Genomic DNA, 26,394 nt, shown 5'->3' on the forward strand with positions numbered 1-26,394 from the left:
AGATTTTAGAAATTTGAATTTCTTGACAACATTAAAAAAAATGCCCTCATCAGGAATCGATTCCACATCCGAAGAATTTCCCACGAGTCGGAACAACAATGGTCCCACAACACTCACATCCACACCAATATTTCAAAATGATAGTACTACACAGGAAAATGAAGCCAAATTATTACAACAATTAAAATCAGTATTAACCGATACCAATCAACCCACAACATTTACTAAAAACGATACAAAATTACAACAACTTCAACAACAACTGGAAGAGTGTTCCAAAAAAGCACACTCATTTCTGTACACGACATTATCTGTGGCGGGTGCTGTTCCCTTGACTGTATTATTTAAAACTATGAAACCATTATATATTTTTCCTTTGATTGGAGGAGCTGCAGATTTTTGGATTACTACTCAAAAGTGTGCAAAGGAGAGAACAGAGTTCGATCGACACATGCTGAAAAGAAGAAGATATGAATTAATATCTGAAAAGAAGAGATTGGAAATGGAAAGAAATGCTTTATTGGATGAATTAAAACGAATGAATGAAGGAAAATAATAATTATTATTCATGACTACAAGTTTTTGTTTGGCAATTTTTAGAATTTTCGATTTTTGGTCATTCAATTTGGAAATTTATAGCCCAGTAACCTGCAATATCGACAGAGCTATTACCAAGTAGAAACAAAATATTATTACAAGTACATTGGGCACCCAGCTCGAGAACAAAAAAATAAACAGACAAGATGAAGGTGTTTGTCAACATTCCGAAAAACAATGAAATTTACTGGGCATACAAGCGGCCACAAGTGACCATTAAAATTCAGTCGAATGGTAATGGTGTTAAAACAGTGCTCACAAACATGTCAGAGATTGCCTCCGCATTGAACATTCCCGATCAAGGTAAATAGAAATTCAGTTATGAATAATTTTGGGTTTCATGTACTGGATGTAAAAGTGGTGATGAAATATTTAGGAATGAAAATTGGTGCGTGTGGTGGCATCAATAAAAATCAATCCTTTCTGACAGGAAGATACACGGTAGAAATAATCGAAGATGTTTTGGAACAATTGATTGCAGAGTTTCTCCTATGTTCAAGGTGTGGAATTGCAGAAATTAACTTTTACAAACAACTAGTTCATCCTTCACTTCCTGTTAGAGAACCAATTTTGAGACAATGTTTAGCATGTGGGCACTATAATTCATATATTTCACATGACTCGAAAATGTTTTCAATCTTGGTGAAATGTGATAACAATCACCAATGGATGAAAGTTAAAGTATCACCAAAAGCAAGATCTTTGAAGTACATGTTTGACAATTTAAAAGACGCAATTCTGCCATCTGAAGACAGTTGTTGCGGAGATGGTGTTAAATGCATTCCTTCGTTGAGTGATATTTCTATAGTACTGAATTAGTCTTCACTTGAAATGAGTCAAAGAAAATGTCGAGAACAATTGAAAATGAGAGATTTGAGATCGCCTTCGAGGTTTATACCTTACTAATAGATACACACTTGTAGTAGTTCCAAAACTTGGAATCTATTTCAATCAATATATTCCAAAGGATGTTCAAGTTGCTTCAAGTTATAAGTGGACACTTATAACTTGAAGCAACTTGAGCTGCTTACGTTTTAGTCTTGAAAGGAGCTTTGTTCTGAGCTAGATTGGCAACATATGCTTCAAGCAAATAGAAATACCGTTTCTCACACTTTTCCTTCCAATGAGGTTTCAGAGGAAGACTCACAGTCAACGCTTTCTGAAAGTGTGGAAGGAGAGCAATTAATTTCCTCTGAAATCTTTGTTGTAGAAGACAACGATGTTGTTGATTGTTTTTGTTCTAGTAAATGGAATGGCAATGTACCATCGTTGTCATCTTGTACAGACTCTTCTGCAGTATGTATTGACGCCAACTTGGCCCGTTCCAATTTAGTTTCTCGATATCGAGCTCCAATCACAACAAACACTCCAACCAAAATGAAAGCTGCTCCAACTAACACGAGAGGAGATGGTATTTCTTTAAAATAGAACACTCCAACTGTGGTTGCAACCAAAGGAGAGACAGTCGAATATATAGATACAATGGTGGGAGCAGTTAGTTTTGAAGCATAAGATGTAATGACAAATTGAAGGCTACCATAAGGAATTGCTGCGTAAAGAACTCCCAATATAGACATTGTATCTACTTTCCTTAATGAAAATGAGGGGAAAGCATACGAGGCACAAAGGAATGATGTGACTAACCCAAAGAAGAACGACCAAAATGTGACAGTCGTAGGTGGTGTCCCAGCAATAAGCAAACTCCTCTGAAATATTAAATAAATAGCATAACTAAAGGTATTGCCCAACAAACAAAGTAGGCCTAATAAAAACGAGAAATTAATTCCTTTGGTTGCATCATGTAAAAGGATGTAGTAGTAAGGAAGTCTTTCAAGTGGTGATGAATTGGAATTGGTATCGGGCTCAAGTTGTTGAGTAGGGGATGCACTCTTGCTTAATGCAGAAACTAGCAGCATTGACATTGCTGAGTGTATTGTGTGTTCATCACGTGTTTGTTGTCAATGAATATAACGTAAGTATAGTATTAAGATTTTTCTGAAATATGTTTCAAAATCTACCTACGTACCTCCACCTACAGCAATAAGAACTCCAATAAATTTGAGAAAGGACTTGGTTTCTTTTCCCATCATCATGGATAAGGAACAAACAATGACTGGTACCACCGGTTGAATAACACCTGTGATGGTGGAATTGGTTAAATAGAGTCCAGCAACAAATAAGACTTGATTCAGAACCACCAAAGTTCCACAAAAAGCAAGCTGCTTTGCCTTCTTTGCATCAGGTATTCTTCTAATGATATAAGACATGAATAAGGACTTTTCATCATAAAAGACGCTATAAATCCACCCCAAATAGCGGCTTGCATAAATATTTGTGTGCTTGATTCTGAATCTTCGTGCTCGTTTCACGATGTACTTTTCACTCGTGAAAGTATAGTGTCTATCCACGAGGAGCATCATTGGAAATAAGGACAACACAATAATACAACATCGTACAAAGGCAAATATTAGAGGGTGCCAAAGTTTCATCGAGTAAGGTGTTACAATCAAGAAGACTGAAAACATGGCCAAGTTACACCAAATCAAGACATGAGCGAGTACGTTGGACTTGAAGCAATCCCAATTTAGGAATGATGCTTCGTTTCTTTGCTCGATTTCTTCAGCTGTAGTTTCGCCCAATTTCAAAGAATCTTGAATTTCAGCCATTTCAATTAATTCTGAATTGATGGCGAATTCTTCTTTATGATCTGAGCCAATATGTTCTTGTTGATGATGATCCTCTACATGTGAAGATGACTTGCCGGAATAATATTCGAAAGTAGGTCTTGGTTCGTTCGGAGCCACGTTCATGGTTGATAAAAACTAAATAGGTGTGGCGTTCTGCTGAATCATCAGGAAATTACTGAATGTAAATCAGTAATGGAGGTGTTTATCGTGAAGCGTTAGAGAATGATGATGTTGATTATAACGAATGAGCTTATTGTTTTTTCATCAAGTGGCTATTGATGTTGTGTTTCAAAAAAGCACCTACAAATGCTTTCATGCAAGTATTGTTCCAAATTGATTGCTTTACAACTTCAAACTGTTGATAATTCAATGGTATGCAACTCCGAGTGAAGAAACGAATTCATGACACCTCGGTGGTTTCTTTGGAATTGTTGTGCGGCTTTTTTTCTGGTGAGGACAAAAGAAAAATCCTTTTTAGTAACCTTGAGCTGGTGATTTGTGTTCTTTTTAGCAACATCCATGTACTTGCTCGAGTTACAACTGTATAATGTAAAATTGAAAGAGAAAATTTTAGTCCTCTCAAGCAAAGAAAAGTTACATGTGAAACATTGAAAACTATTATTGAGGAGTTGGGCAGGGAGGAGTATTCGCTTCAAGAAGAACTGGTCGAGTTTTTATAACAGATCGAAATGTTAATACAGTTAATATTCTTAATAATCCAAAGAGTGTTGATGATCATTTGGTGAACGGAAGGCTTGGAATGCTTTGAAAAATTCAAGGTTTAAAATTTACAACCTTGTAAATTCCAAATTCTTATTAGAGGTGGAGGATTGTACTCTAGATATTAGTCAAATGTTGAATGAGATGAAAAATCTTAAACAAACGGTTTCAAGCCCTGAGAACACTGTGCTAGTGTTGCAAGAAGAAAATAGAGGCCACAAAATCACTATTTCAAACCTCGAGAACGAAAACAGAAACCTCAAGAACCGTCTTTCCAACCTAGAAGATGAAATACAAGAAAGCAATGAACTGAACGAGGTTGATATTGACTATTTAGAAGATAAAACAACAGCGTTACATGCCGTTGCTGTCAAGTTAATGATTAGTTCCTTTGAAGGTGATAGCCGCTTCCTCCAATATGCAAACCTTGTTCAAGATATTCTGCAACCAGACAATGATACAAAGATTGGATAAACAAATTTCATCAAAGGAAAAGGCAGAAGAGATTGCGATTGCTTTTTCGATTCAAAGTAGTCATATCCTACCCTCTTGTAATACATCAGTAGATGATTATACGGAAAGTGTGTTGGATTATTTGAAGAGAGTAATCAACCAGGTTAAAAATTTAATGTAACATCTGAAGTTTTGAAGAATAAACTAAATATGACAAGGGCAATCAAAAAATTGTACTCGATGACCACAACATGAAATTTCACATTGGCATCAACAAGATGTGGTGAGGGGCGTATCATCGAGGATGTGGATGAGAGTCCTTTGACACGAAACTATTATCTCTGTACCTTGAACTGTGTGTCTGCTCCTCGATTTTTTGCAGGTGACAAGTTGGAATGGACAGGTGAATTCTAAAACAAAAAAAAATGTTGCCCTCTGATGACGAGGAGCATGTCAAGCGTTTGATCAGAATCAGAATTGCTCCCTACAACGGCAGAGTGAAAGAATTACAAGGAAGATTGGCAAATCTTTTAATTTCTCAAAGAAATTCTCGTGAATTATCTATTGAACCACTTGTCGTAAATGAATCATCGCATGATGAAGCTGTACATGTTCCAACTTCAGCTGCTTCTTCTTCCGAACCATCGCCAAGTATTTCTGAGAATGAGACTATGCAACAGATGTCAAATGTCAACGAGGACAATATTGAGAGCTTGGTTTCCTCTCAAACCAATGACTATTTCGTTAAAGTGATGAATTCAATGCAACCATTCAAGAAGTTGTCGCCAGAAGATGAGAATGCTCTATCATCCAACTCTGCCATACATAAGGAAATCATCAACCAGCTGTCAAATGTTGAAAGAGGTTATAAATTGGTCAAGTACGCACTCAATGCTAATACCAAATTAAGACATGTCATCTTGCTACTCTCTCAAAACATTGTACCTCATTCTTCCACCATGAAACGTTGCATTTACTCTGATGCAAATTATGGATCCTATGTCAATGCAGAAATGGCTTTGATTTTGTTTGTTTATTTATTTGACATGAAAATCTATGATTGGCAAAATCAAAGTGATGTCACCAATTTATTCCGATCATTCAATTCGGTGATTAGATACTCTCCAAATGCTTCTCTTGCCATGTTCTACTTTGAGTTGTTCCAATTTATTGTCAACTCGAATAACTCTTGTGAAAAGAGAACTGAAAGAAACATTCCTGCTGTTGCCTATAACATTGCTTTGTGTTTGAGCGATCATGTGGACTCGAATGATTCTGTTCATACAGATCTGAGAGATACCGATACTACTCCCATCAACAAAGAAATGCAAGAGCTTATTGATATTATTGAGTATTATAACAATATGGGTTTCAAGTTTTTCAACAACAGTACGGATGAGAATAGAATGGTGTTTTTTGGTGTCCGTAAGGTGTGCAGAAGAAGAATTTTGGAAATTAGCAATACCAGATCTACTTATCGACTTGAAAATGGTCTATTTGTTTCTGAAGAAGACAATGATGATGACACTGTCAGCGCCGTGACAGGATTATCCTCTACTGAGACATCCTTAATTGAATTGTTATACGACGATTTGGCTTTGAGATCAATGAAGTTGAGAGAAATTGAGGAAATTGAGGTGAAACGTTGTGTCAAACATGGAGATATATTTATGGAGACTGGAAAGAGCAAACAAGATTCCTCAACCTATTACAAGGCATGTGACGGAAATTTAATAGTGTTCTATTCCAGGAAGAGTAAAATTCCAAACATTATGAATGTTTACAGAACATACACGATGGAACAATTGAAGAAAAAACAACAAGATGCAAGATCCCACCTCATTGCTTGTTGTGACACTATATTGACAAGTACAATGTATGGAAATTATATGGATTGTGTTCCAATTATTCAAGACATGTTGAGAATGGATCCAGATGGACTAACAACATTGGAAAAAGAGGCTTTGAAAGAAGTTATTAATATCATTTTCACAGATACTGTTCCAACCTATGACGAAGCTTTGAAAATTATTGCACTCATGAAACATTTTAAAATATCTTTTTAGCACATTAATGGTTCACGAAGTGTCGAGGGTTTCATAATGTGTAGACAGTGTCTTGGTGATTACCAACTCGTCACTGTAGTTGAAATAAAGTCAATTCTAATTGCTCTCGCTACTTGGACGAATGCAATACAACCTGAATTTTCGCGTTTTGTGCGTTTTTTTGCGTTTTGGTTGTTTTTTGACTTTCCAAGAATTTGATAAGATTTTAGTGAAATCTCAAACAACATCACAAAACATAAGAAATCATCATGAAAACGATGTAATCATCATAAAAGAAGTAAAAAATCAAAATTTATCGAATAGGTATCACAAATTCGTGTTAAGAGACACAAGAAGGTCCTCAGAGATCACTTTGCTTTTGCTGGCCTTTTGATTGAGTGATGTGGGCTTTATCAGAATTTGTTGCTCGTTCCCTCACAAGATAAGTCTTGTGCGGCTCAACAATACACACATTGAAGAAGAGAGTTGTTCAATACGATCTTAAATTTCTACGAAGTTTCACCGAAAACAAGCAAAACAAATTCCAACATGAGTAAAAAATTCCAGTAAATCAATAGCATGTATCAAGTTGGAAATTGATGTTTCACTCGTGTATGGTGTGGAAATTGATGTTAAACACGTGATTTGCAACGTTTTATTCCTTTTACCCGTTTTTTGAATGCTCATTGACGTTCTATTGCATCATCCCAACTTGTTCCTAAAGAGGATCAGTAAGGTTGAATCATTATGCAACTCTCTATTCCAATCTTGAATCATGCAAACATGCATTGTTTGCAACTCTCGCTGTGCAACCTGTAGCAATAAATAAAAAAAGATCACGAAATTGACCTGGCATCTGAAAAAGTTCAATCAACGATGGAACAACACAGTGGGCGAGCAGGTGATCATGTCGAAGATAAATATTCGTTTGAAGATGAGGTGTACGAGGACAGTATAGAAGACGACGAAGAAGAGGTACTAAGAAGTCTCATTATAAGCGCTGATGAATTTATGCAACGATGGAATAATATCACTCCTTCGGCCAGCTTCTCAGAGGATACGGAAACAGTTACAATAATGATACCCATCGAAGAGATCTTAGTTAGGCCTACATGATGGTACTCAAAATAAAATTCGTGTTTTACTTTCACAAACACGACCATACAACTATACTTTGTCATGACCATCTATGACGAAGAAATCCACTGCTCCAACTAAGGCGAGCAGCATCAGCATGCAAAAGAAGGAAGTAGGACAGCCCGTTGAAAACTTAGAAACTTCCATGCACAGACCCAATTCGTCCTCTTTCTTCATCCTCATCCATTGACCCAAAACCTTCGGTAAAATCATCTGGTCAGGTTCAGTCTTCATCTGCCGTACAACAACAACCAGTCATTTATGTAATGGAATACCAAAAGCTGCACACAAGTGAGAGGCCAAGCGATATTGTGAAACACGAGGAATACTATTGTACTTCTTCATGAGTTCATGGTTTTCATCGAGACCACTCTTCACCAAGTCAAGGACTCTTCCACTTCTCAAAGAAGGAATCAGAAAGGTTCTGAGGCTCTTGATCTACAAAGAGCTAAAATGCTGGGCCACACAGGAACAATATATATTGACAAGTTCTTGCCCGATCTCCTTACGGATTTCAATATCCGCCCAAACAAGATCGCCTTATTGAAAAAGCATCTCTTGAGAAGATGGAACAACTCTATACATATCTGCTCATCCTCAAGAAATTTGTTGGTAAATTGAGGGCTGCTAATATTACCCATCTCGAAAAGGAGGTGCAATAGGGTGGAGGACCCAACACATTCTTCAAGTCTCTCTCGAATCGAAAGAAGATGTGCTCTCTCGTGAACAATGCAGTGAATCAACAAAAGGATACTTTTGAAAAGAGAGAAAAGGCACGTAAAAGTACCAACACGAGAAGAGCCAAGTTGGTCGAGGAAGGCAAGTGTTCCGAGTGTGGTCATGTCATGGATAATGTTGCATTGACCAGTGCTGATAAGGAGTTCCTTAATGATAAAGATGTTCTCTTGGTCGAAGGAAGTTCTTCTGCCAGTTCCACCAACAGTTCCAGCAACAGTTCCACCAATATTCTCGATTGTGGTGGTGAGATGGATTCAGAGACGCTATTCGATGATAATGGTTTCATTGGAACAGCCTTTCTTCGTCCCAGATGTCAACAGTGTTTACGTAAACACAACGAGAGGGAGAAGCAAAAGTATCACAAGGTTAAGGAAGAAGGAGTCATGTGTCCAAGTCATCCATCGGTACCTTTGGAAGTGTGTGATCCAGAATTGGGCACAACAGCTTGTCAGAAATGTTACTCGTTCACATGGGAAAACAATTTGCCTCTTTGAAATGTTGTTCCACACACTCGATGGGACGTCCTCCGCAATGTCTAATAATGATCATTGTATGAAATTTTGCTACACACATTCTCGAGCTTGAGGATAGAGAGCATATTTCCCAAAGTGTGAACGAATATACTCTTGCACTGGAAAGCAGCCACTCGAGTTGTATCAGTGTTTGTGTGCTTGCTGTCATCAAATGGTTAACTTGGAAAAGAATGCGCGACTGGTTTTGAGCAAGGAAGAGATGTGCAATGTGATCCATATCAACGTTTATTGAGTAACATGATCACATGGCATCTTGGCTGAGTGGTCAAAAGCGTTAGACTTAAGATCTAATCCCGTATGGGTTCGTGGGTTCAAACCCCACAGATGCCAAAATCGAATTTTTTATATTTCACCACAGATGCCAAATCGAATTTTTTATGTTACCACGATCGTACGTTACCACAGATGCCAAAATCGAATTTGACCAACTTACAAATTATTGTCATTACAGTTATTTCATCATGAAATCATACATAATAAACATTGAAATTTTAATTACAAATTGCTGATAAGGGGAGGTAACTTATAAGGGAGGGAAGTAATTCCAACTTGAATTCTCTTTCAAATTGTGGAAGCAAGCTTTTTTCAGTTTCAGTATGTTGGAACAATTTAGCAATTTCAATCCAATCGACCTCCAAATCACCATCCAACATACTGAAACACTGTTGTTATTACCATTCCAAAACAGAGCTAGGAATTTTTCTAGATTGACTGGAGTCAAGTCAACACTTAAAAATTCATGAGAAACAAAACAGAACAAAAAACCTCCAGCTGAGAGGATGATGATCTTTGAAGTGGGTTGGTAAAAGAACACAATACTCGTGCGTGTGAATGGATTACAAGGAAAGAAATTTTGATGAATTTCAATGTACCAATTGTTGGACATAAATTTTGGAGTACTAAAATCAAGTGTGAAAGAAGAACCCAATATTCGTCCATGTAAATTCATAACAAGGATCGATAGAGAACATCAAGGTACCAGTTATTGGACATATATTTTGGAGCGTTCAGTACTGTATGCCTTTTCTTACAAGTAAGAATGGACGTTTTTACAAATTCCAAAGAGTTCAACCTAGACTCTTTTTCCAACGTGTTATTATCCTTTCCAATTATTTTGAATCTTTCCAAAGAAATAATGGAAAAGTGACTCGGAAAAGTCTTCTTTGCAAAGAATTCAAGACCAATTTATGAACACACAAAAGAAAATGCCTTCACAACATCAACCAGCGTTCATCACCTCCTTCCACGATGAATCCCGCGACACGAGAAGGCCATCCCGACGACTCGATCTGCCCATCATCAACTCTTTGGAATCATCAATCAATGACCATCCATTACCCATGGTGATCATGACAAATGTGTATCACTCCACAAGGAATTATCAAATTCATTCCATGACTCGACAATTACCCACAACGATGACAACTACGACACCATCCTCCACCAAAAACATTCCCAATGATTCATTTCAATTTCGCGAAAAACCCAAGGACATGACCACTTTACAGTTTCAAACTCCTATATCATCCATTCCCGATCCTCTTGGTCGTGTCGTCGCTTTTTCGGAGGACCATCATTCCATGAATCCCAAATCCCATCCAATATTGCATGATTCAGACGCAACCAATCCCATCCAAAACCATTCGACTCACACCTTCATGTCAGGTACTAGTTCCACCAATTACCTTCTTCACCACCCTAATTCAGACCAATCTCCTCCACCACTCCCTCCACCCATTATCTCCTCCTTGTCATCATCCAATGATTCCAATAATATCAACAACCAATCACGTCCAACTTGGAGTCATTGGCTTTCCATGCTCCTTCATTTCTTCTCTTTCATGAATACATCTTTGATCGTCGACGATCCTGTAACCTTATTGAAACGAATTTTAAAACAACTCATCTTGATTAATCCTTATTTGAGAGCCAATGTTCGACGTGGTATGAGCAGGAATGGAACTAGTAATAGCACTGCCCAAACCACTTCAATCATTTCGTATCATAATCATTCCTTAGCACCTTGGCAATGGAGTGTATAAACATTCATGGATCGTTTTTTGTACAATAAGGTGTTTCCTCATCCATCCACAACCAGGCACCCAGTCAATTTATCAACAATTGGATCTTACGAATTGAACATATCCATTATTACGAATACCTCAACGTTTAATCCTTCCGTACAAATAACCAATAATTTTATAGTTCACGGGTTGTTTCGTAATAATGAAGAAGATTCGTTGTGAGGGCATAACGTTGCACCCAACGGATCTTGGTGTACACACCAAAAAAAATGTCCAACATTGTTGAAAATCTCAAACAAGCACTCAATCCCAACAAGACCTTCCGTCCCAAACATAAATTCATCAAAGGTTCCTCTCAACACACACTCCACAAATACAAGAAGGAAACTCTCGGAAGTGGTGATCTAACAGCAGCAGTCAAGTTACCCGAAGACGAAAATTTAAATGAATGGTTGGCCATCAACACGGTTGATTTCTATAATACAACAAATTTATTGTATGGTAGTTTGGGTGAATATTGTACAAGAGATACATGTCCTGTCATGTGTGCAGGTGATAAATATGAATATCAATGGATGGATGGTAAGGATTACAAGAAAGCTACCAAAGTATCTGCTCCCGATTATGTTTCCTTGTTGATGGACTGGATTTGTCAACTTGTCAATGATGAGAATGCATTTCCAAGTGATCCAACCAAATTTCCAAAATCCTTCTTGACCATTGTAAAGACTATATTTAAGAGAATGTTTAGAGTCTATGCTCACATGTATTACAATCACTACAAGGATGCCAAACAATTGAACTTGGATAGACATTTAAATACTGCTTTTAAACATTTCATGTGTTTTGTGAACGAATTTGATTTGATTGATAAGAAGGAACTCGAACCACTCAAAGGAGTTATTGCTGATCTGCTTGGCAAGTCATCGGGGGTTGATAGCAGTAGTGTCGATACGAATTTATCGGCCATGGGAGGAGGAAGCGCCTCTTCACCATCCTCGGACCAATAAGCAAGCGTAAAATGGATGTGTATCAACAACAGCAATACACATCATGTGGATGAGAGAGATTATGTACAGAACTCTTGTGTTAACAATCTTGTTTTAACAATCTACATTTTGAAAATATTATTATTTCATAAATTATTTTTTGATGAAAGAATAATCACCCATCATTTTCTTGTCAGTTTTCACTTTTGGCGTCATGCTAGACCACACTCAGATTAAAATTCAGGTTATCAAGATTAAACAAGTGTGACAAGGTATTATCTTTTCTTGATAGTACCTTGATACATAGGTGCCAAGTTAATATTGCCACTTTACTACTCATCATTCACACCAATGATTGACAATGATAATGGTTGAGTCGTTGAGGATTTTTGTAAGGTTGATGTTGGTTCATATGGCTCAAATCTCTTCTTCTTTCTTGCCCATTTAATCGTCAATGTTTGTCCATTTAACTTGAATTTTCCACCATTCTTTTTACCTAGCTTTTGCATGCATAACTCGGCGTCACCTTGATGAACAAAAGTGATCAAGTAACAATGGTGACTAGGTACATGGCGACACTTTTCAATCAAGTCGCTCAGATCAACAGTACCAACACCTCTTGTATTCTGTCCTGTTGTTGCATAAATGGCGATAAATTCTAGTAGGGTCTTTTCATCAATATAATCCTCTGAAGTTTCAACAACATTGTTATTGACTGAACCAATTTGAATCGTTCTTAAATCAATGAGAGATGACGTGGTTGTGTCAATGGTCACTTCAGATCCTAGTGCTGATGTTAGTCCTAAACTTCCATTGCTGTTGGAAGTGCTGGTATTAGAACTTGCCATTTCATCAAGACCCTCTTCATCTCTCAATTCATTCAAAACATTTCTATTTGCCAATTCATTTCTTAATAAATGTCTATTGGTTCCTCCTTCGCTTAACAATTTTTCAGCCTGTGAAGCAAAATATACATTGGTTACTGAACTTTTTTGTCCACTAAAGGCACTTGCTGTATTGCCTTCCACCGATGATTGATGATCCGTGAGAGAGTATTGTGAATCCCGTACGTAGGCAGGAATATCATAATCTAAATCAACGACTGAGACTTGACATAAATTTTTTGTAATTGCACAAACAGGACATATCACTGTTCGTTGATAATTGACGTCTTTTGGATTTTTTTTCCATGAAAAGGATGTGTATACTTTTCCACATAATTTACATTCAGCTCCGAGAGTGTATCTACGCATTTTTATAAACTTTCCATCTCCTAGACATTCTTTTCGTATGATTGGAAATTCTATGGGTGCACTGGATGACCCTCCCGATGATGATGAAACAAGGGTCGACTTGGAAACTGATGATGCAATCGTTCGGCTCATTTTTTTTAATATTTGATAAAATAACAATTTGATTCTTCTTGTTCAACCAAGAGGGCTAAAGTCTGGCCCGAGTTCGGAAATTATTTGTGTTTCATGGATAGTCTTTATTCAAAGGTCAAGTCGTCCAATAAATCCTCAGCATCCACACATTTGGCATTTCGTGAGGGTTTTCTTGGTGTCTGATAGCCTTCTACAAGAGCCTGGGCAGAACATGAAGGTGAGAGTTGAGGTGAATCCACAAGCCTTCCTCGAAATAACATGTTATTCGAGTTCTTTGCAGCTGATTTGGCAGCTTGTAATTGTTGTTTCAATTGCTCAATTTGTTGTTGAAGTTGCTTCTTTTCATCGGTAAGGATCTTATTCTTTTCCTTTTCCTTGTCGAGCAACTCGTCTGATTGTTTCTTGGCTTCATGAAACTTTTGAATAATCTTCTTCTTTGAATTGATTAATATTAAGAATTGACCATACAATTCTTTTTCCATCCTCTCTTTTTCTTCAACGACGAGTTTTGATTGTTCAATACTTTCATTATAGTGTTTGGCTTGTTTACTGAGCTTGTTAATGGTTTTTTCATCATTTTCCTTACTAATGATGAGATATCGAAATAATGAAATGTGACCTGCCTTAGTGTTAGATGACTTTTTCAATTCAATATTGGAGATGATGTAATCACCAGATGGATTCACAATCATACTAATGATGAAATTGAGATTTCCATTACTCATATAATTGACTCGATATTTGAATTTGGAATTGTCTTGTTTCATGATGGAGGTGTGTACAATTTGGAACATGTTAAACTCTTCTCCGGATGATGCTTGTCCCGCATAGGAAATGCTATGATGATTGTAGTAAATATTCTCTCCATCCGAGATGGTTAGTTTGATAATCTTTTTAGATGATATTGAATGGTTGTTAGTGATGGTGTTGTTCGTATGGTACAAGGTAGATGGAATATCGGAAGAGAGTGAAGTGGTGATGGGCGTTATTCCTCCTGCCACATGTGTGAACGACCCTCCTGACGAGGAAGCAAGGCTTGTTTGAACAACACAAAGATCGCTGTACACGACAAAAGAATTTCCATCGATTTCAAAATATGTAACGGTTTGTTCACTCATTTTTTGGCGCACTTCTCAGCTACTGCAGTTTTATCACTAGAAAGGCTTTGAAACCAGCTGTGTAAAAGATTCAACGTCAGTCAATGCATTTTGATGACATCGAATTTTGCCTTTTTTGACCAGCTCTCACACTCAACCTTTGTAAAAAATTGCACAATCAACACTCTCGCCATCATTGGGAAATGTCCACCCAAGAACAACCACACCACAATGATCATGAGACACTAAATAATGATCATCAAAATTCCTCTAAAAGTAGCCAAACGGACCTACTGAATGAACCAACAGAACACGAAAAGAAAAACAATCCGGACAACAATCCCATTACCGATCAAACCGTCATTCAAAAGAAAATCAAAAAACTAACAGAAATTCATCATGACTGGTATGATGGCAATGATTGCAAATGTTGTTTCCGATCATCCTGCGGAAATGAAATCATTACTTCTGCCAATTTACATGAAAGTGATGAAACCATGAAAAAAGTTTATAACACAAATAGAGGAGCATATTGGGATTGGTTAGGAATGGATGATATGGGAAAGAAATGTTTCTATTATAGAAACGATCCATTCAATAGAGAAGAATACTCCAATATTGGATTGTTTTTTGATGCTTTGGAAAATAATTTTCAAATCATACGAGATGAATTGGATAATTTATTGAAAGAAGGAGAACAAGATTTCCAGGCATGGCCAGAGACTATATGTAAAACAAAAGGAAAATGGAAGGTTTATCCATTGGTAAGTTACATCATTTTCATGCTGAAATGCTCAAAATTTTTCACTTGTGAATTAATAATTTCATTTCGAACATGTGGTCTGAACACAAGGGCTTTGCATTTGGACGAGATTTAACCAACGAACCTTCAAAATGCCCAAAATCAGTTCAATTACTCTCCAAATTAAACAAGGAGTACAATGTACATATCACCACTGCTGGATTTAGCTGCTTATCCTCGTCTTGTTACATTGCTCCTCACAAAGGTTATTGTGGATATAGTAATCATTGTTTGAGAGTGCATATGGGATTGAGAGTGCCAACCAGTAATCATCATGGATGTGCCATTCGTGTAGGAAATATTAGACATTGCTGGAAAGAGGGCGTTGTGTTTGCATTTGATGACTACATTACACATGAGGCCTATAACTTTACAAATGAGGATCGTTATATTCTATTGTTGGATATTCGTTTTAGAGAATGTGAAAAGTTCAAGTTCTACCAGAAACATTCACCACAAACAAGCCATCCCAATGAAAACGAAGATGACAACTGTGCCACAGCCAAAAATCAAACGTGTGTTGGCTCCTTGATCCACAACGAAAGTACTAAGTGGACTGGAATAGGTTCAAACACCCCGACAACCACAACCTCAACTGCAACCAGCACGGAGCAAAAAGAAGAACGAACATTTGTCACCCTCAAAGCATTCATGACCAATGACATTGAATGTGTCAATGCCAACTACACCAACGAGTTGAAAGACATGTTAAAAAACGTGGTGGATAAACAAAATTGAGCCGGTTCAACGAATCTCTCACACACTGATCACAAACAACAATAAACATGACAAAATATTAAACAAAAATTCTTTGTAAAAAATGCAAAATCAAGAAACTGTGCCGACCTCTGATGCTTCTTCGGTGGTGTCATCACAAGAATCGGAACAAATATCTCAACCACCATTCAATAATACCAGAAGCGATCTTCTCAATCCTAAAACTCTGCAACTCTTAGAAAATAGAGCCAATTTATTATCTGAAAGTTTCAATCATTTACTCGGATCTCTTCAAACCTCCATGTATGCTAAAAGCGCAATAACTCTACAACACATTGAATTATATAGAAATACCGTGGATAAATTTTGTACAGATGTCCACGAATCGATTGATAGTATGGAATCATTCATGAATCGATTAAATGATTTGAATCAAGAGTTGAAACAGATGAGAAACTTGTATCACAACATTAAAGAATTAAGAAAGACAGTTGAAATTATACAGCACAATGTGAATAATCATCAACAAAATCCCTCTTTAATATTTTTATCAAGCCCGGCCGGAGAGCAAGAGCCCAGCAGCAATAGAAATGGTGTGGAATCAACAACATATGAACAACATTAAACATTGATCGTCACAGCTACACAACTGGAAACTATTGTCACATGAGCCACTTTCAAACGACACAGTAAATAATTTATTATTGAATAATTCGAGATTTTACTTGTTTTTCACCTCAACAAATCCTACAAACTTGTATTTTTCATGTTCATCATAGAATTTAATCCAATCTTTAATCGATTGAAGCTTTTCTTCAGTAAAATCAGAATATTTAGATTGTTCACTGGTGCACTCTTCTTTCTTTTCATCAAAGCATCTGTGTGAAAAAAGTGAAATAATATTAGTTCAAAATGTGAGAAATCATAAAGGCATGATAACATACCCTGTCACAAATGATCTAGTTCCATCTCTACCTGAAAAGAAGCTATATCCACCTCCAGGCCCATAGTAATCTAACATAAGAACATATTCGATTGTTTTAGATCAACAAAATATTGGAGTTAATAAAATCTCAATGTCTCTTAAAACTAACCTTTGCCTTCACTAACATCATAAACTCTTCCAGCAATTGCCAAAAGCAATGGCAACTTCTTATTCTCACCCACTCCGTTATAGTGAGCCAAATCCTCCTCAGTGAACACAAAATAATCAGTACTGGACTTGCCTCCACTCTTTTTGAAAGGCAACTTCGCTCCATAAGTTGCAAAATCAACACAATGCGACGCTGGTGGTATCAATGAAGCTTCTGTAATTGTTTCAGATTTTTTATGATGGAATGTTTTCAAATACCACCTTACAAAACTTTGTTTAAAAGCTGCATCCGTCTTGTACAAGTACACACAGTACACAACCCAAAAGATCACCGAATAAACGATAAAATACAGAACATATCGGGTTACAGAGGTTTTTTTTACAGCTTCATGTGTTGGTTTGAATTCCGTTGTTGTTGTTGATCCATGATTATTATTTTCTAGACTCGTTGTTGATTCGTGTGCTTGTTGATGCTGATCTTTGTTGCTTCGCATTTTTTTAAATTTGAAAAAATTGCCCCATCATCACCTTTCTGTTGTTACTGTTGAACTCCATCAGTTTTTTACTCGACCGGTCTTTCACCATCAAATTTATATTTTAACATTATTTATTTTGTAAAAATCAGTGCTCACACTTCTCTCGGAACAAGATGATTCTGTTAGTAATTCTTCAAGGTCTCTTTTATACCTCTGTGGCTCTTGGTTCTCTTCATGTACTTCATTATTTTCTCTTTCAAAGAAAAAGAATGAAACATTCCATGCGAGGAAAGAATGTATTAATTACAGGTGGATCAACAGGTATTGGTCTCGGTATTGCAATTGAATGTTTAAAACAAGGATGTGCCAATTTAATTATTGTTGCTCGAAACCGAGACAAGTTAGAACAAGCTAAAAAAGAATTAGAAACACATTCCGTAGAGAAACAGTCTATTTTCATTTATTCATGCGATGTCAGTGATGAAAAACAAGTGGATTCCATGTTGGAAGAAATCTACTCGAAAATGTTAATAAGAAAAGTTGATTATTTATTTATTAATCAAGGATTGTCCATACCAGGTTATGCTACACTTCAACCAATGAGTGATTTTAAATATCAAATGGATTTAAATTATTTCAGTCACGTACTTGTTTCAAAGAAATTTATTCCCTCCATGCTTGATGACAATAAGGATGGAAATTCATCATCACACATTATTTTCGTTGGAAGTGCATGCTCAATTACATCATTTGTTGGATACGGATCATACGCTCCTACAAAATATGCTATAAAAGGTTACGCTGAAGCATTGAGAAGCGAATTATTAGGTACCAATATTCATATTCATTTGGCATTGCCTGTGGATACTGACACAGAGGGTTTTAAAAAGGAAAACGAAACAAAACCAAAGGAATGTGCTACATTATCAAGTCTATCTGGATTGCAAACGTATGTTGAGTCAGGATCTTCACTGGTCAGAAATTTGATGAAGAGTGCCATTCAATTCTACGTGACATCATCCTTTGATACTTATTTGCAAATTGTGGGTGGAACATTGGGTGTTGGCCCTTGTGTAAATATTTACAACTATCCATTGTTGGATGCTATTGTGGGTGGAATGATGGTCATACCAGCTATTTTGAGAGGTTATGCCTACTATTTTGATAAGGTCAGTTATGAGGCTGCCTTAACACACAGAAATGAACTATTCAAAAAGAATTTGCGCAAACCTTTAGAGTCATACACAACAAAAGAAAAGTAAAATTCGAATGTAGTTGACATGATTTGTTCTTCAAAACTCACAATAATCGTTTGCTGTTTGCATTTGAACGATCTCAATTTGCCGTTCATCTCAATACTTTTTTAATGAAAAGTCAATTCTATTTTTCACTAATTCCATTGTAGACCAATGAGTATCAATGGCTTGAATAAAATCTGATCGAACAACTTTTGCTCGTTTTTTTAGATAATCTCCTTCATCGATTCGAATATAGACTCCTTCAATAGGCTCGTCAGTAGAGGAGTAATGCGACTTGTATGTATTCAGCAAGTGCATGAGATATTCCTTAGTGAGACTTGCCCCGTTATTATTTGGAATTTGTTCAATCACACACAAAGTGGGAGCATGCAAGTTCAACAACTGATTTCTTTTCTGAACCGAGACAAACTTTTCTGCATGTTTGTCATAAATATCGAATGCAATAAAAGTATCTGGTAATTTGTCGTACAAAATGGAGTGTTTTGCATACACCCATTCTCCATAAAGAATATATCCATTATTGTTTGCAGAAAGGAGAGCATAGAGCTCACCACTATGTTCATCCAGCCACGACTGCAATGTTTTAAATTGTGAATGCGATTGGCATGTGACATAGTGTGATCTATTTTGACATCTCAATTTATACGACTCGACATCGAGTGAAATTCCCAAATTAGATCCATCAATTTTTTCTTCAAGAGTAATGAATGGAGCTTGAGCCACTGAATAAAAACTGGAGGCCACATCGCGTTCGTCCAACACTAAATCATCACGAGAAACATCCTTGTTCGTAGCAAAGAGATGAGGAGTCCTTGGAAATTTAATGATATCAATCACTTGAGTTTCATTGTCGTCTTGATCCGATAATGATGATGACGATGATCCTTTTGTTTTGTGTTGGGAAGAGGCTTTTTTCTTTGAGGACATTTTTTTTGGTTGAGAAATGAACTTGAAACTCAAGCTCGAGTTGGTAAAACGAGGTTTCATATGAAATATTCAATTTCAGCTTTGATGTTGGTTCACCTTCAACTTTGAACATAACCAAGTTCAGAGTGTGAGAAAGAGCTCTCTTTGGGGAGATGGATTGATTCCATTTAAAAATCAGTAAAGGTTCAACCAAAATCTTCCTGCATAAACGACGGGGAGGGGGATCGAGAGCGTAGCCACAAGCGAAGCAATCAGCAACTTACCTTCCATATTGGGCCTAACTATATTTGTCGATCTGAGCCAAAGAGTTCTCGGTATTTGAGGTCATGGATGTCGAGACTTTAATTATACACAATTATTAGGTGTTATGCTTGCATTGAGGAAAGTTTGGCAAGTCACATTAGTATCTTGCCGTATTTTGATTTCGAGATGTTGATTTCTTATTGTTGACGAGCATTGTGATGCGAAAAACTCAGGTGTAAATCTGCTTGGATGAGGTTGATCAACAAAGAAAAATAATAGAAATTCATATAACGATCTATTTTAACTTCCAAGAAGGTACACATACCCTTATGTACGCTCAGTATATGATTCATTATGTAATGCCACAATTCGTGTGTTAAGATGTACAAATATAGTTAGGCCCAAAATGGAAGGCAAAAGTCTGATTGCCCACGCTCTCGATCCCCCTCCCCGATAAACGAAACAGAATATTCAAAATATTAAAAATAAAAATGTCTCATCCCTATCCTTCTCCCACTTCAAAACCTTTTTCTCGTGGACGAGGAAGAGGTCGAGGAGGAGCTTCTTCATTTCGTGGTGGAAGTAGTAGTGGAGGTAACCCCAATTATCGAGGTGGTACTAGTAGAGGAGGAACTTCATTTCGTTCCAGAGGCTCCCGAGGTAGAGGTGGAACAAATAGAAACTTTAATCAAGGTGATGGTAATAATTTTCAATCATCATCATCTGGAAATTATCAAGGCAATCGCGGAGGAAGAGGACGAGGAGGAAAATCAAAATTTGGTGGTGATGGTCAGCAGCCAACAAAATCAAAATTAGATGATATTATTGATGCTTATCTAGAGCAACAATATGCCACCACAGAATCCGGAGACACAGTACTAGATCTCTCTAATATTGCAAGTAATCAATATTTGATTGATAATGTACGTGAATTTAATCCAGCTCGGATATACAGGAAACTGTGCGAACGAGTTGTGCAAAAACATCCAGATGTTAATCTGTTGGATTTGAGAAATAATAATTTGAGCTCTTTGTTTAGCTTTTCGCCGTTAACTGGCTTACAAAATTTAACCGGTCTATGCCTATCAAACAACAATTTTAGTACTGTAGCTGATCTTCAACATTTATCAGGTTTGCAGTCTTTGAAACAACTGTATTTAAATGGAAACAAGTGTTATTCGGAACGTCCAAGTGAACAAGATGTCATCACATTGCTACAATATTTCCCTTCTCTAGATGTGATTGACACTGTATTAATTCCTGACTCTTTTAAGAATCGAGGAAGCATCATTCCTCCTATTAATATTGACAATGTGTATCTGGAGATTAACCGTGATGCACTCGAAAAATTTGTATTACTATTTTTCGATAGCCTCGATGACAACAGACCAGCTCTAAGTACACTATTTGACGATCATGGATCTTTTAGCATTTCTCTCGATGATAACATGTTACTAGAACCGCAATACGCAAAGCTTCACGAGAAGAAACGTAATCTGCAACCAAGCAACCCAAATCTAAACCCTCAATATTTAATCAAAACAGTTTTTAAAAACAAACTTGACAGAGACGGTGCATTCAAAAGTTTACCAAAATCAAAGCACAATTTGGATACTCAGTATTTGGTTGTCGATTGCAACGTTTATCATTCCGTTTCTCAAAATCAAAAAGTACCTATTTGGATGCTAACGATTCATGGACATGGTACTCATTTCAAGCCACAAGGAAGCAAAGATTCCTTCTCCTTTACTGCAAGCTTTGTTCTCAAACAAGGAACTGATCGATTGTTGATCAGTAACTTGATCTATCATTTAAGACCCTATGCTGGAACAAGTCGGGATGCATTTGTGGACATTTGTCAACAAGTGATTTATACGAACCAACTAGATCTTGCCAAACAAGCCAAGTTAAGAGAGTGCGTCTACCACACAAGGCTTAAACCTGAAGTTGCCTTTGAGCTGTTAAACCTGCCGGACGTGGCATGGACACCAAGAAAGTTTTCAGAGGTGTATGAACTGTACAAACAAAATGGAACGATCAATGCTGCTCATTATCTGTAAAGTCTCACTCCTCTCTCTTTAAAGTATTTCTTCAAGATGATATGCTCTCTTACATTGTAATAACGTTGAAGAATAAAAAAGAAACAAATAAGAAGAATTGAACGAATATCATGAATTTTCACACACTCACTTAAAAAATGTCCAAACTTGCCTACCGCCATCACCCACTGACCAACCCAAATGAATTCAATACACAATGTGCTCAAGCCATCATGGACAGAATTCAAAATGCACTCAACAAACATTCTCGTGCCATGATTGGCTTGAGTGGTGGTTCTACTCCAATTCCCATCTATAAAATCCTTTCCGAACTTTTAAAACCACTCCTTCCCAACAAGAATATAATTTTCTTTTTAATGGATGATCGTTATGTTCCGATGGACCATGCTGACAGTAACCAAAAATTAGTATTGGATTCTCTCAATGTTACTCAGGACCAAGTTACTCTCCTATTTCCAAACAGTCAATTACCCATTGATGAATGTGTGAAAGATTATCAAGAGAGATTACAACGTGAATTAGAAAAGCAACCCAATCAGAGAGTTACTCTATCCACTTTGGGAATGGGACCTGATGGTCATACTTGTTCCATATTTCCAGCCACTACAAAGAATAGTGACATTTTCTGTGATGAATTCAAAGTGGTGCACACGACCACTACTCAATTTGCAGTATTTGATAGAATCACTGTGAATTATCACTTTTTATTGAATCAATCAGAAGAATTATTCATGTTTTTCAGAGGAAAAGATAAGTGGCACTTATGGAAAGAAATGGAACAGTTCATTTTGGAGAAGAGAAATGGCTCTGCCCATGATACCAATGATTGGTTGAAATATCCATGCCTTCCATTTTTATGTATGGACAATTGTGTTTTATTCAGTAGTGACTGATTGGTATTAAAGCAGTTTTTCCGCCAAAATTTTACAAAAAAAAATGCCTTCAAACAACCAACCTCCGCCTTCATCAATGATGGCTCTTGCCACTTCCGATCTCAAATCAAAGCAAGAGCATGAAATGGAGATGCTTTCACTTCAACATGAGCTGAGGAGTAAAAATGCCAAGATCAAACAGCTTCAATCTAAATACGATCAAACCGAAAATAATTTTAAATATATTTTGAACAACCATAAAGAATTGATTAACCGGCTGTCTGAAATCGAACGAGATTTAAAAGAGGAACGAGAGAGAAACTCAGACTTGCAAAACAAAATTCAGCTTCAACAAATTGAAATTGCAAAACTATCAGACAGTGAAGAAAAAAACAAGAAACTACGGCAAGAAATTGAGTCTCTCAAAAAAGTAAACAAGAACTTACAGGATACATTATTAGATACGGAGAAGTTAAAGGAAAAGAAGCAAAACAAAAAGTATGAGACTATCATTGAGCAATTAAAGCAGGAAATCAAACAGTGGAACGACAAGTTTTCGGAACAACACACCAAGTACACAAAAATAGTTTCAAAGTATAAAATACAAGAAGCTCAAATGGAGTCGCTCATGGAAAAGAAGGAAAAACGAAGTGTTCCAACACAGACAACCACAACACAAATATTAGATGCAGATGTTCAAACCATTGCTGTATCCAAACCTCTCTGTTATCACCAAGCGGTGCAAGTGAATATTATTCAGCCAGAGCCGCCCAAGAAGGAGTACAAGCCGCCTGTAATCGATTGGAGACCTCCTGTACAGATCATTAAGGATGAAGAGCCCATGATAGATGTGGTAAAAAGTACCTACAAGCCTGAGGTAATTATTATTGAAAAGCCAACATTAATATCTACTGGATCTCAACAACAAGTAACACACAAGCCACCCAGTATCAAACCAGCCGAGGTGTTTCGAAGGGAGGAATCTCCAAAAATGCCACCACCCATAGAACAAGTTGTTTTGCCTCAAAAAGCTCCATCAGAGAAAGAAAAATCCAGAGAGGCATCTCCTGTGGTTGTTCAGCCAAAACAGGACGCATCTGAGGCTTTACCTCAACCAAAGGAGATCAAAGTTTCATTCACTGAGCCACATTCTGAAAATAGGTGCACTGTACGATTATTTAACATTATACCGAATCTTACCTACTTTTTTAAGGAATGGGAAAATCTTCCCTTCTTTTTGTCAGTTGACTTTTTCAAACACGAGACACAACTTTCAAACTTGACCAATGGCGTTTCAAATGAGTTGATGTTTGAACGAATCTTTGAATTTGAAAATAATCAACTATTCCTGTACTACTTAGCAAATGGATCAATTGTGGTACAATTAACTCTTGTTCATTCCATTGACAATTGTGAAGTAATTGGGCAAGGAGAAATATATCTGTCCAATTTGATCAAGGATGGATTTAATAATCTGGTAAAAGGTACCATCACTCTGTACGGAAAAGCCAACAAAACACAAATGGCTACAGTTGATTATGAAATTCAGCTTAAGGACTCAATTTCTAGAATTGTATCACCGTACAAATCCGAAGAATTAATGAAACTTTTTTCTGACAAGATTGTTGCTCCCTCACCAATCACAGATCACACAAAATCTCAAAATCGATTGAAAATTCAGGAAGCCCTAACCAGTGGTGAATTTAGTAATATTGGAGCAATGAATGATAGCAATATTCAGAGCAGTATTGGAGACGAAACCCTTGATAATGATCAACATGCATCATATCTAGATGAAGAGTTACTCAGCCAGCAAGTAGAAGTGGGAGATATATCTTTGTAAAGTATAGGTTACTTGTTTGTGACAATATCAAGATGATACAAGTCATTTCGCTTATGCTCAAACACTGGCATGCCCTCTCTAACTTTGGACAGTTGTGCAGACCAAGTTGACATGTCGACTATTCCTAAAAGTCCCTCAAAAGGTTGGCTCTCTTGCTTTTCCAAGTCATATACATGCTCTTGTTGGCCCAAATCCAGCAATATTTTACCTAAGAAAACAGTGGAATGATAAAATTTAACATCGGTCAAGTGAAACAATCCATGTAAAATAATAAATATGAATGCTGGTATACTTCATAACCTTACCTAATGGGTCAATTATTAACGAATGACCATACGACTCTCTTCTTGAGTTATGCCTTCCAACTTGAGCAGCAGCAACCACAAAGCATTGATTTTCAATCGCTCTTGCCTGAAGCAACGTCTTCCAATGGCCTAACTCGCCGGTGTGCTTCGTGAATGCGGCAGGAATCAACACAATTTTAACATCTCTCAATTTTCTTTGCAAAATAAACAATTCAGGGAATCGTAAATCATAACAAATGCTCAATCCGACAATTAAGTCTTTAGAGAATATGGATCCATTGTCGTCCACTAATAAGTCTTGTCCAAACTCGGTAATTTCAGATTCTTTCAATTTCACTATCTCTGTATTCAAATCAAAGAGATGAACTTTTCTGTAAATGTTTATAATTTCTCCTTGATTATTCACCAAAACATGAGAATTAAATATTTTGTTTTGATTGAATGGAGAAGTTTCATGCCAACCTCCGTAACTAATATTGATGTTATATTTTTTGGCTAAATTTGTATAGTTTTTAAATAATTCCGAATCTAGTGAGCCAGCATGAGCTAGAGTTTCAGTTGCATTATTACCCATAAATGCAAAACATTCTGGAAAGCAAATCAATGAAGCCTGATGATGCTGAGAAGCCTCCTTGATCAATTTCTCACAAACCGAAAAATTAAAGGCCTGGTTGTTGGTTGAACGAAGTTGAGCCAAGGCAATTTTCATCATTTTTTGTGTATTATTTCCAACGTTTGGATTTGAGTGCGCGTTCAATGGTATTTTCCAATATTTGAAAAAATGGTATGTGATCGTTCTTGCCTCATCGGATCATCATCAAGTTAATATCAATATTTCAAAATTTATGTCATCAATGTAGCTACCATTAACACTTTTAAAGGGTGCCATTGGGACCAATATGTTGGTGGAATTAAAAAACGGAGAAACATTTAACGGAACACTCACAAATTGCGATCAATTTATGAATATGAATTTAGAGGATGTTACGTGTACAAGCCGAGATGGTACTAGGTTTTGGAAAATGGATAAAGTATATATCAGAGGATACACATTAAAATATATTCGAATTTTAGATGAAATTATTAACAAAGTAAAAGAGGAACAAAAGAAGAGTAGAAGTAAGCCTCAACAACAACAGCAACAGCAAACCAGTACTGCCGCTACTGCAAGCAGCGGAGCTTCTACTACAACATCAGCTCCTCAAAGGACACGTAGTCATAGCTCCGGAGCAGGAAGAGGCTCGGGAAGAAATGATTCCTCTAGGTCATCTTCATCGGGTGGAGGCCGAGGAAGAGGAACACATCATAAAACCCATTAAATTCAAATAATTTATAATTTTATGGATAAATGTCTCGTTTGGAGATCTCTTTTTTCAAAATGTCAATTCTTCC

General features: G+C 36.8%; 20 protein-coding genes across 20 annotated transcripts; 14 read left to right on the top strand and 6 right to left on the bottom strand.

The window, feature by feature from the left end:
• Positions 1–40: 40 nt before the first annotated feature.
• On the top strand, positions 41–556 carry C9374_007131 (uncharacterized protein; the record flags this gene model as incomplete). Its single annotated transcript, XM_044697069.1, has 1 exon — positions 41–556. The coding sequence occupies one exon, from the start codon at positions 41–43 to the stop codon at positions 554–556; it is 516 nt and encodes a 171-aa protein (XP_044555494.1).
• A 187-nt stretch (positions 557–743) lies between these two features.
• C9374_007132 (uncharacterized protein) lies at positions 744–1,416 on the top strand (the record flags this gene model as incomplete). Its single annotated transcript, XM_044697070.1, has 2 exons — positions 744–900; positions 956–1,416. 2 exons carry the CDS (start codon positions 744–746, stop codon positions 1,414–1,416), a joined length of 618 nt encoding a protein of 205 aa, XP_044555495.1.
• Positions 1,417–1,703: 287 nt separating this feature from the next.
• C9374_007133 (uncharacterized protein) lies at positions 1,704–3,407 on the bottom strand (the record flags this gene model as incomplete). Its single annotated transcript, XM_044697071.1, has 2 exons — positions 1,704–2,521; positions 2,624–3,407. 2 exons carry the CDS (start codon positions 3,405–3,407, stop codon positions 1,704–1,706), a joined length of 1,602 nt encoding a protein of 533 aa, XP_044555496.1.
• A 729-nt stretch (positions 3,408–4,136) lies between these two features.
• On the top strand, positions 4,137–4,478 carry C9374_007134 (uncharacterized protein; the record flags this gene model as incomplete). The annotated part of the gene is made up of 1 exon (XM_044697072.1): positions 4,137–4,478. The coding sequence occupies one exon, from the start codon at positions 4,137–4,139 to the stop codon at positions 4,476–4,478; it is 342 nt and encodes a 113-aa protein (XP_044555497.1).
• Positions 4,479–4,882: 404 nt separating this feature from the next.
• On the top strand, positions 4,883–6,523 carry C9374_007135 (uncharacterized protein; the record flags this gene model as incomplete). The annotated part of the gene is made up of 1 exon (XM_044697073.1): positions 4,883–6,523. The coding sequence occupies one exon, from the start codon at positions 4,883–4,885 to the stop codon at positions 6,521–6,523; it is 1,641 nt and encodes a 546-aa protein (XP_044555498.1).
• Positions 6,524–8,349: 1,826 nt separating this feature from the next.
• On the top strand, positions 8,350–8,871 carry C9374_007136 (uncharacterized protein; the record flags this gene model as incomplete). The annotated part of the gene is made up of 1 exon (XM_044697074.1): positions 8,350–8,871. The coding sequence occupies one exon, from the start codon at positions 8,350–8,352 to the stop codon at positions 8,869–8,871; it is 522 nt and encodes a 173-aa protein (XP_044555499.1).
• A 1,244-nt stretch (positions 8,872–10,115) lies between these two features.
• Positions 10,116–10,952, top strand: C9374_007137 (uncharacterized protein; the record flags this gene model as incomplete). Its single annotated transcript, XM_044697075.1, has 1 exon — positions 10,116–10,952. The coding sequence occupies one exon, from the start codon at positions 10,116–10,118 to the stop codon at positions 10,950–10,952; it is 837 nt and encodes a 278-aa protein (XP_044555500.1).
• Positions 10,953–11,203: 251 nt separating this feature from the next.
• On the top strand, positions 11,204–11,944 carry C9374_007138 (uncharacterized protein; the record flags this gene model as incomplete). Its single annotated transcript, XM_044697076.1, has 1 exon — positions 11,204–11,944. One exon carries the CDS (start codon positions 11,204–11,206, stop codon positions 11,942–11,944), a length of 741 nt encoding a protein of 246 aa, XP_044555501.1.
• A 311-nt stretch (positions 11,945–12,255) lies between these two features.
• On the bottom strand, positions 12,256–13,308 carry C9374_007139 (uncharacterized protein; the record flags this gene model as incomplete). Its single annotated transcript, XM_044697077.1, has 1 exon — positions 12,256–13,308. The coding sequence occupies one exon, from the start codon at positions 13,306–13,308 to the stop codon at positions 12,256–12,258; it is 1,053 nt and encodes a 350-aa protein (XP_044555502.1).
• A 104-nt stretch (positions 13,309–13,412) lies between these two features.
• C9374_007140 (uncharacterized protein) lies at positions 13,413–14,426 on the bottom strand (the record flags this gene model as incomplete). Its single annotated transcript, XM_044697079.1, has 1 exon — positions 13,413–14,426. The coding sequence occupies one exon, from the start codon at positions 14,424–14,426 to the stop codon at positions 13,413–13,415; it is 1,014 nt and encodes a 337-aa protein (XP_044555503.1).
• A 182-nt stretch (positions 14,427–14,608) lies between these two features.
• On the top strand, positions 14,609–15,945 carry C9374_007141 (uncharacterized protein; the record flags this gene model as incomplete). The annotated part of the gene is made up of 2 exons (XM_044697080.1): positions 14,609–15,169; positions 15,259–15,945. 2 exons carry the CDS (start codon positions 14,609–14,611, stop codon positions 15,943–15,945), a joined length of 1,248 nt encoding a protein of 415 aa, XP_044555504.1.
• An 82-nt stretch (positions 15,946–16,027) lies between these two features.
• On the top strand, positions 16,028–16,549 carry C9374_007142 (uncharacterized protein; the record flags this gene model as incomplete). The annotated part of the gene is made up of 1 exon (XM_044697081.1): positions 16,028–16,549. One exon carries the CDS (start codon positions 16,028–16,030, stop codon positions 16,547–16,549), a length of 522 nt encoding a protein of 173 aa, XP_044555505.1.
• A 96-nt stretch (positions 16,550–16,645) lies between these two features.
• Positions 16,646–17,511, bottom strand: C9374_007143 (uncharacterized protein; the record flags this gene model as incomplete). The annotated part of the gene is made up of 3 exons (XM_044697082.1): positions 16,646–16,802; positions 16,869–16,938; positions 17,019–17,511. The coding sequence occupies 3 exons, from the start codon at positions 17,509–17,511 to the stop codon at positions 16,646–16,648; spliced, it is 720 nt and encodes a 239-aa protein (XP_044555506.1).
• A 155-nt stretch (positions 17,512–17,666) lies between these two features.
• C9374_007144 (uncharacterized protein) lies at positions 17,667–18,755 on the top strand (the record flags this gene model as incomplete). The annotated part of the gene is made up of 1 exon (XM_044697083.1): positions 17,667–18,755. One exon carries the CDS (start codon positions 17,667–17,669, stop codon positions 18,753–18,755), a length of 1,089 nt encoding a protein of 362 aa, XP_044555507.1.
• A 90-nt stretch (positions 18,756–18,845) lies between these two features.
• C9374_007145 (uncharacterized protein) lies at positions 18,846–19,679 on the bottom strand (the record flags this gene model as incomplete). The annotated part of the gene is made up of 1 exon (XM_044697084.1): positions 18,846–19,679. The coding sequence occupies one exon, from the start codon at positions 19,677–19,679 to the stop codon at positions 18,846–18,848; it is 834 nt and encodes a 277-aa protein (XP_044555508.1).
• Positions 19,680–20,413: 734 nt separating this feature from the next.
• On the top strand, positions 20,414–21,982 carry C9374_007146 (uncharacterized protein; the record flags this gene model as incomplete). Its single annotated transcript, XM_044697085.1, has 1 exon — positions 20,414–21,982. The coding sequence occupies one exon, from the start codon at positions 20,414–20,416 to the stop codon at positions 21,980–21,982; it is 1,569 nt and encodes a 522-aa protein (XP_044555509.1).
• A 137-nt stretch (positions 21,983–22,119) lies between these two features.
• Positions 22,120–22,875, top strand: C9374_007147 (uncharacterized protein; the record flags this gene model as incomplete). The annotated part of the gene is made up of 1 exon (XM_044697086.1): positions 22,120–22,875. The coding sequence occupies one exon, from the start codon at positions 22,120–22,122 to the stop codon at positions 22,873–22,875; it is 756 nt and encodes a 251-aa protein (XP_044555510.1).
• A 43-nt stretch (positions 22,876–22,918) lies between these two features.
• On the top strand, positions 22,919–24,697 carry C9374_007148 (uncharacterized protein; the record flags this gene model as incomplete). The annotated part of the gene is made up of 1 exon (XM_044697087.1): positions 22,919–24,697. The coding sequence occupies one exon, from the start codon at positions 22,919–22,921 to the stop codon at positions 24,695–24,697; it is 1,779 nt and encodes a 592-aa protein (XP_044555511.1).
• Positions 24,698–24,705: 8 nt separating this feature from the next.
• Positions 24,706–25,714, bottom strand: C9374_007149 (uncharacterized protein; the record flags this gene model as incomplete). Its single annotated transcript, XM_044697088.1, has 2 exons — positions 24,706–24,905; positions 25,003–25,714. The coding sequence occupies 2 exons, from the start codon at positions 25,712–25,714 to the stop codon at positions 24,706–24,708; spliced, it is 912 nt and encodes a 303-aa protein (XP_044555512.1).
• Positions 25,715–25,783: 69 nt separating this feature from the next.
• Positions 25,784–26,321, top strand: C9374_007150 (uncharacterized protein; the record flags this gene model as incomplete). The annotated part of the gene is made up of 2 exons (XM_044697090.1): positions 25,784–25,786; positions 25,863–26,321. 2 exons carry the CDS (start codon positions 25,784–25,786, stop codon positions 26,319–26,321), a joined length of 462 nt encoding a protein of 153 aa, XP_044555513.1.
• Positions 26,322–26,394: the final 73 nt, after the last annotated feature.

Source organism: Naegleria lovaniensis, assembly GCF_003324165.1.
Source record: "Naegleria lovaniensis strain ATCC 30569 chromosome Unknown tig002, whole genome shotgun sequence".
In the NCBI taxonomy this organism is placed as follows: domain Eukaryota; phylum Heterolobosea; class Eutetramitea; order Acrasida; family Naegleriidae; genus Naegleria; species Naegleria lovaniensis.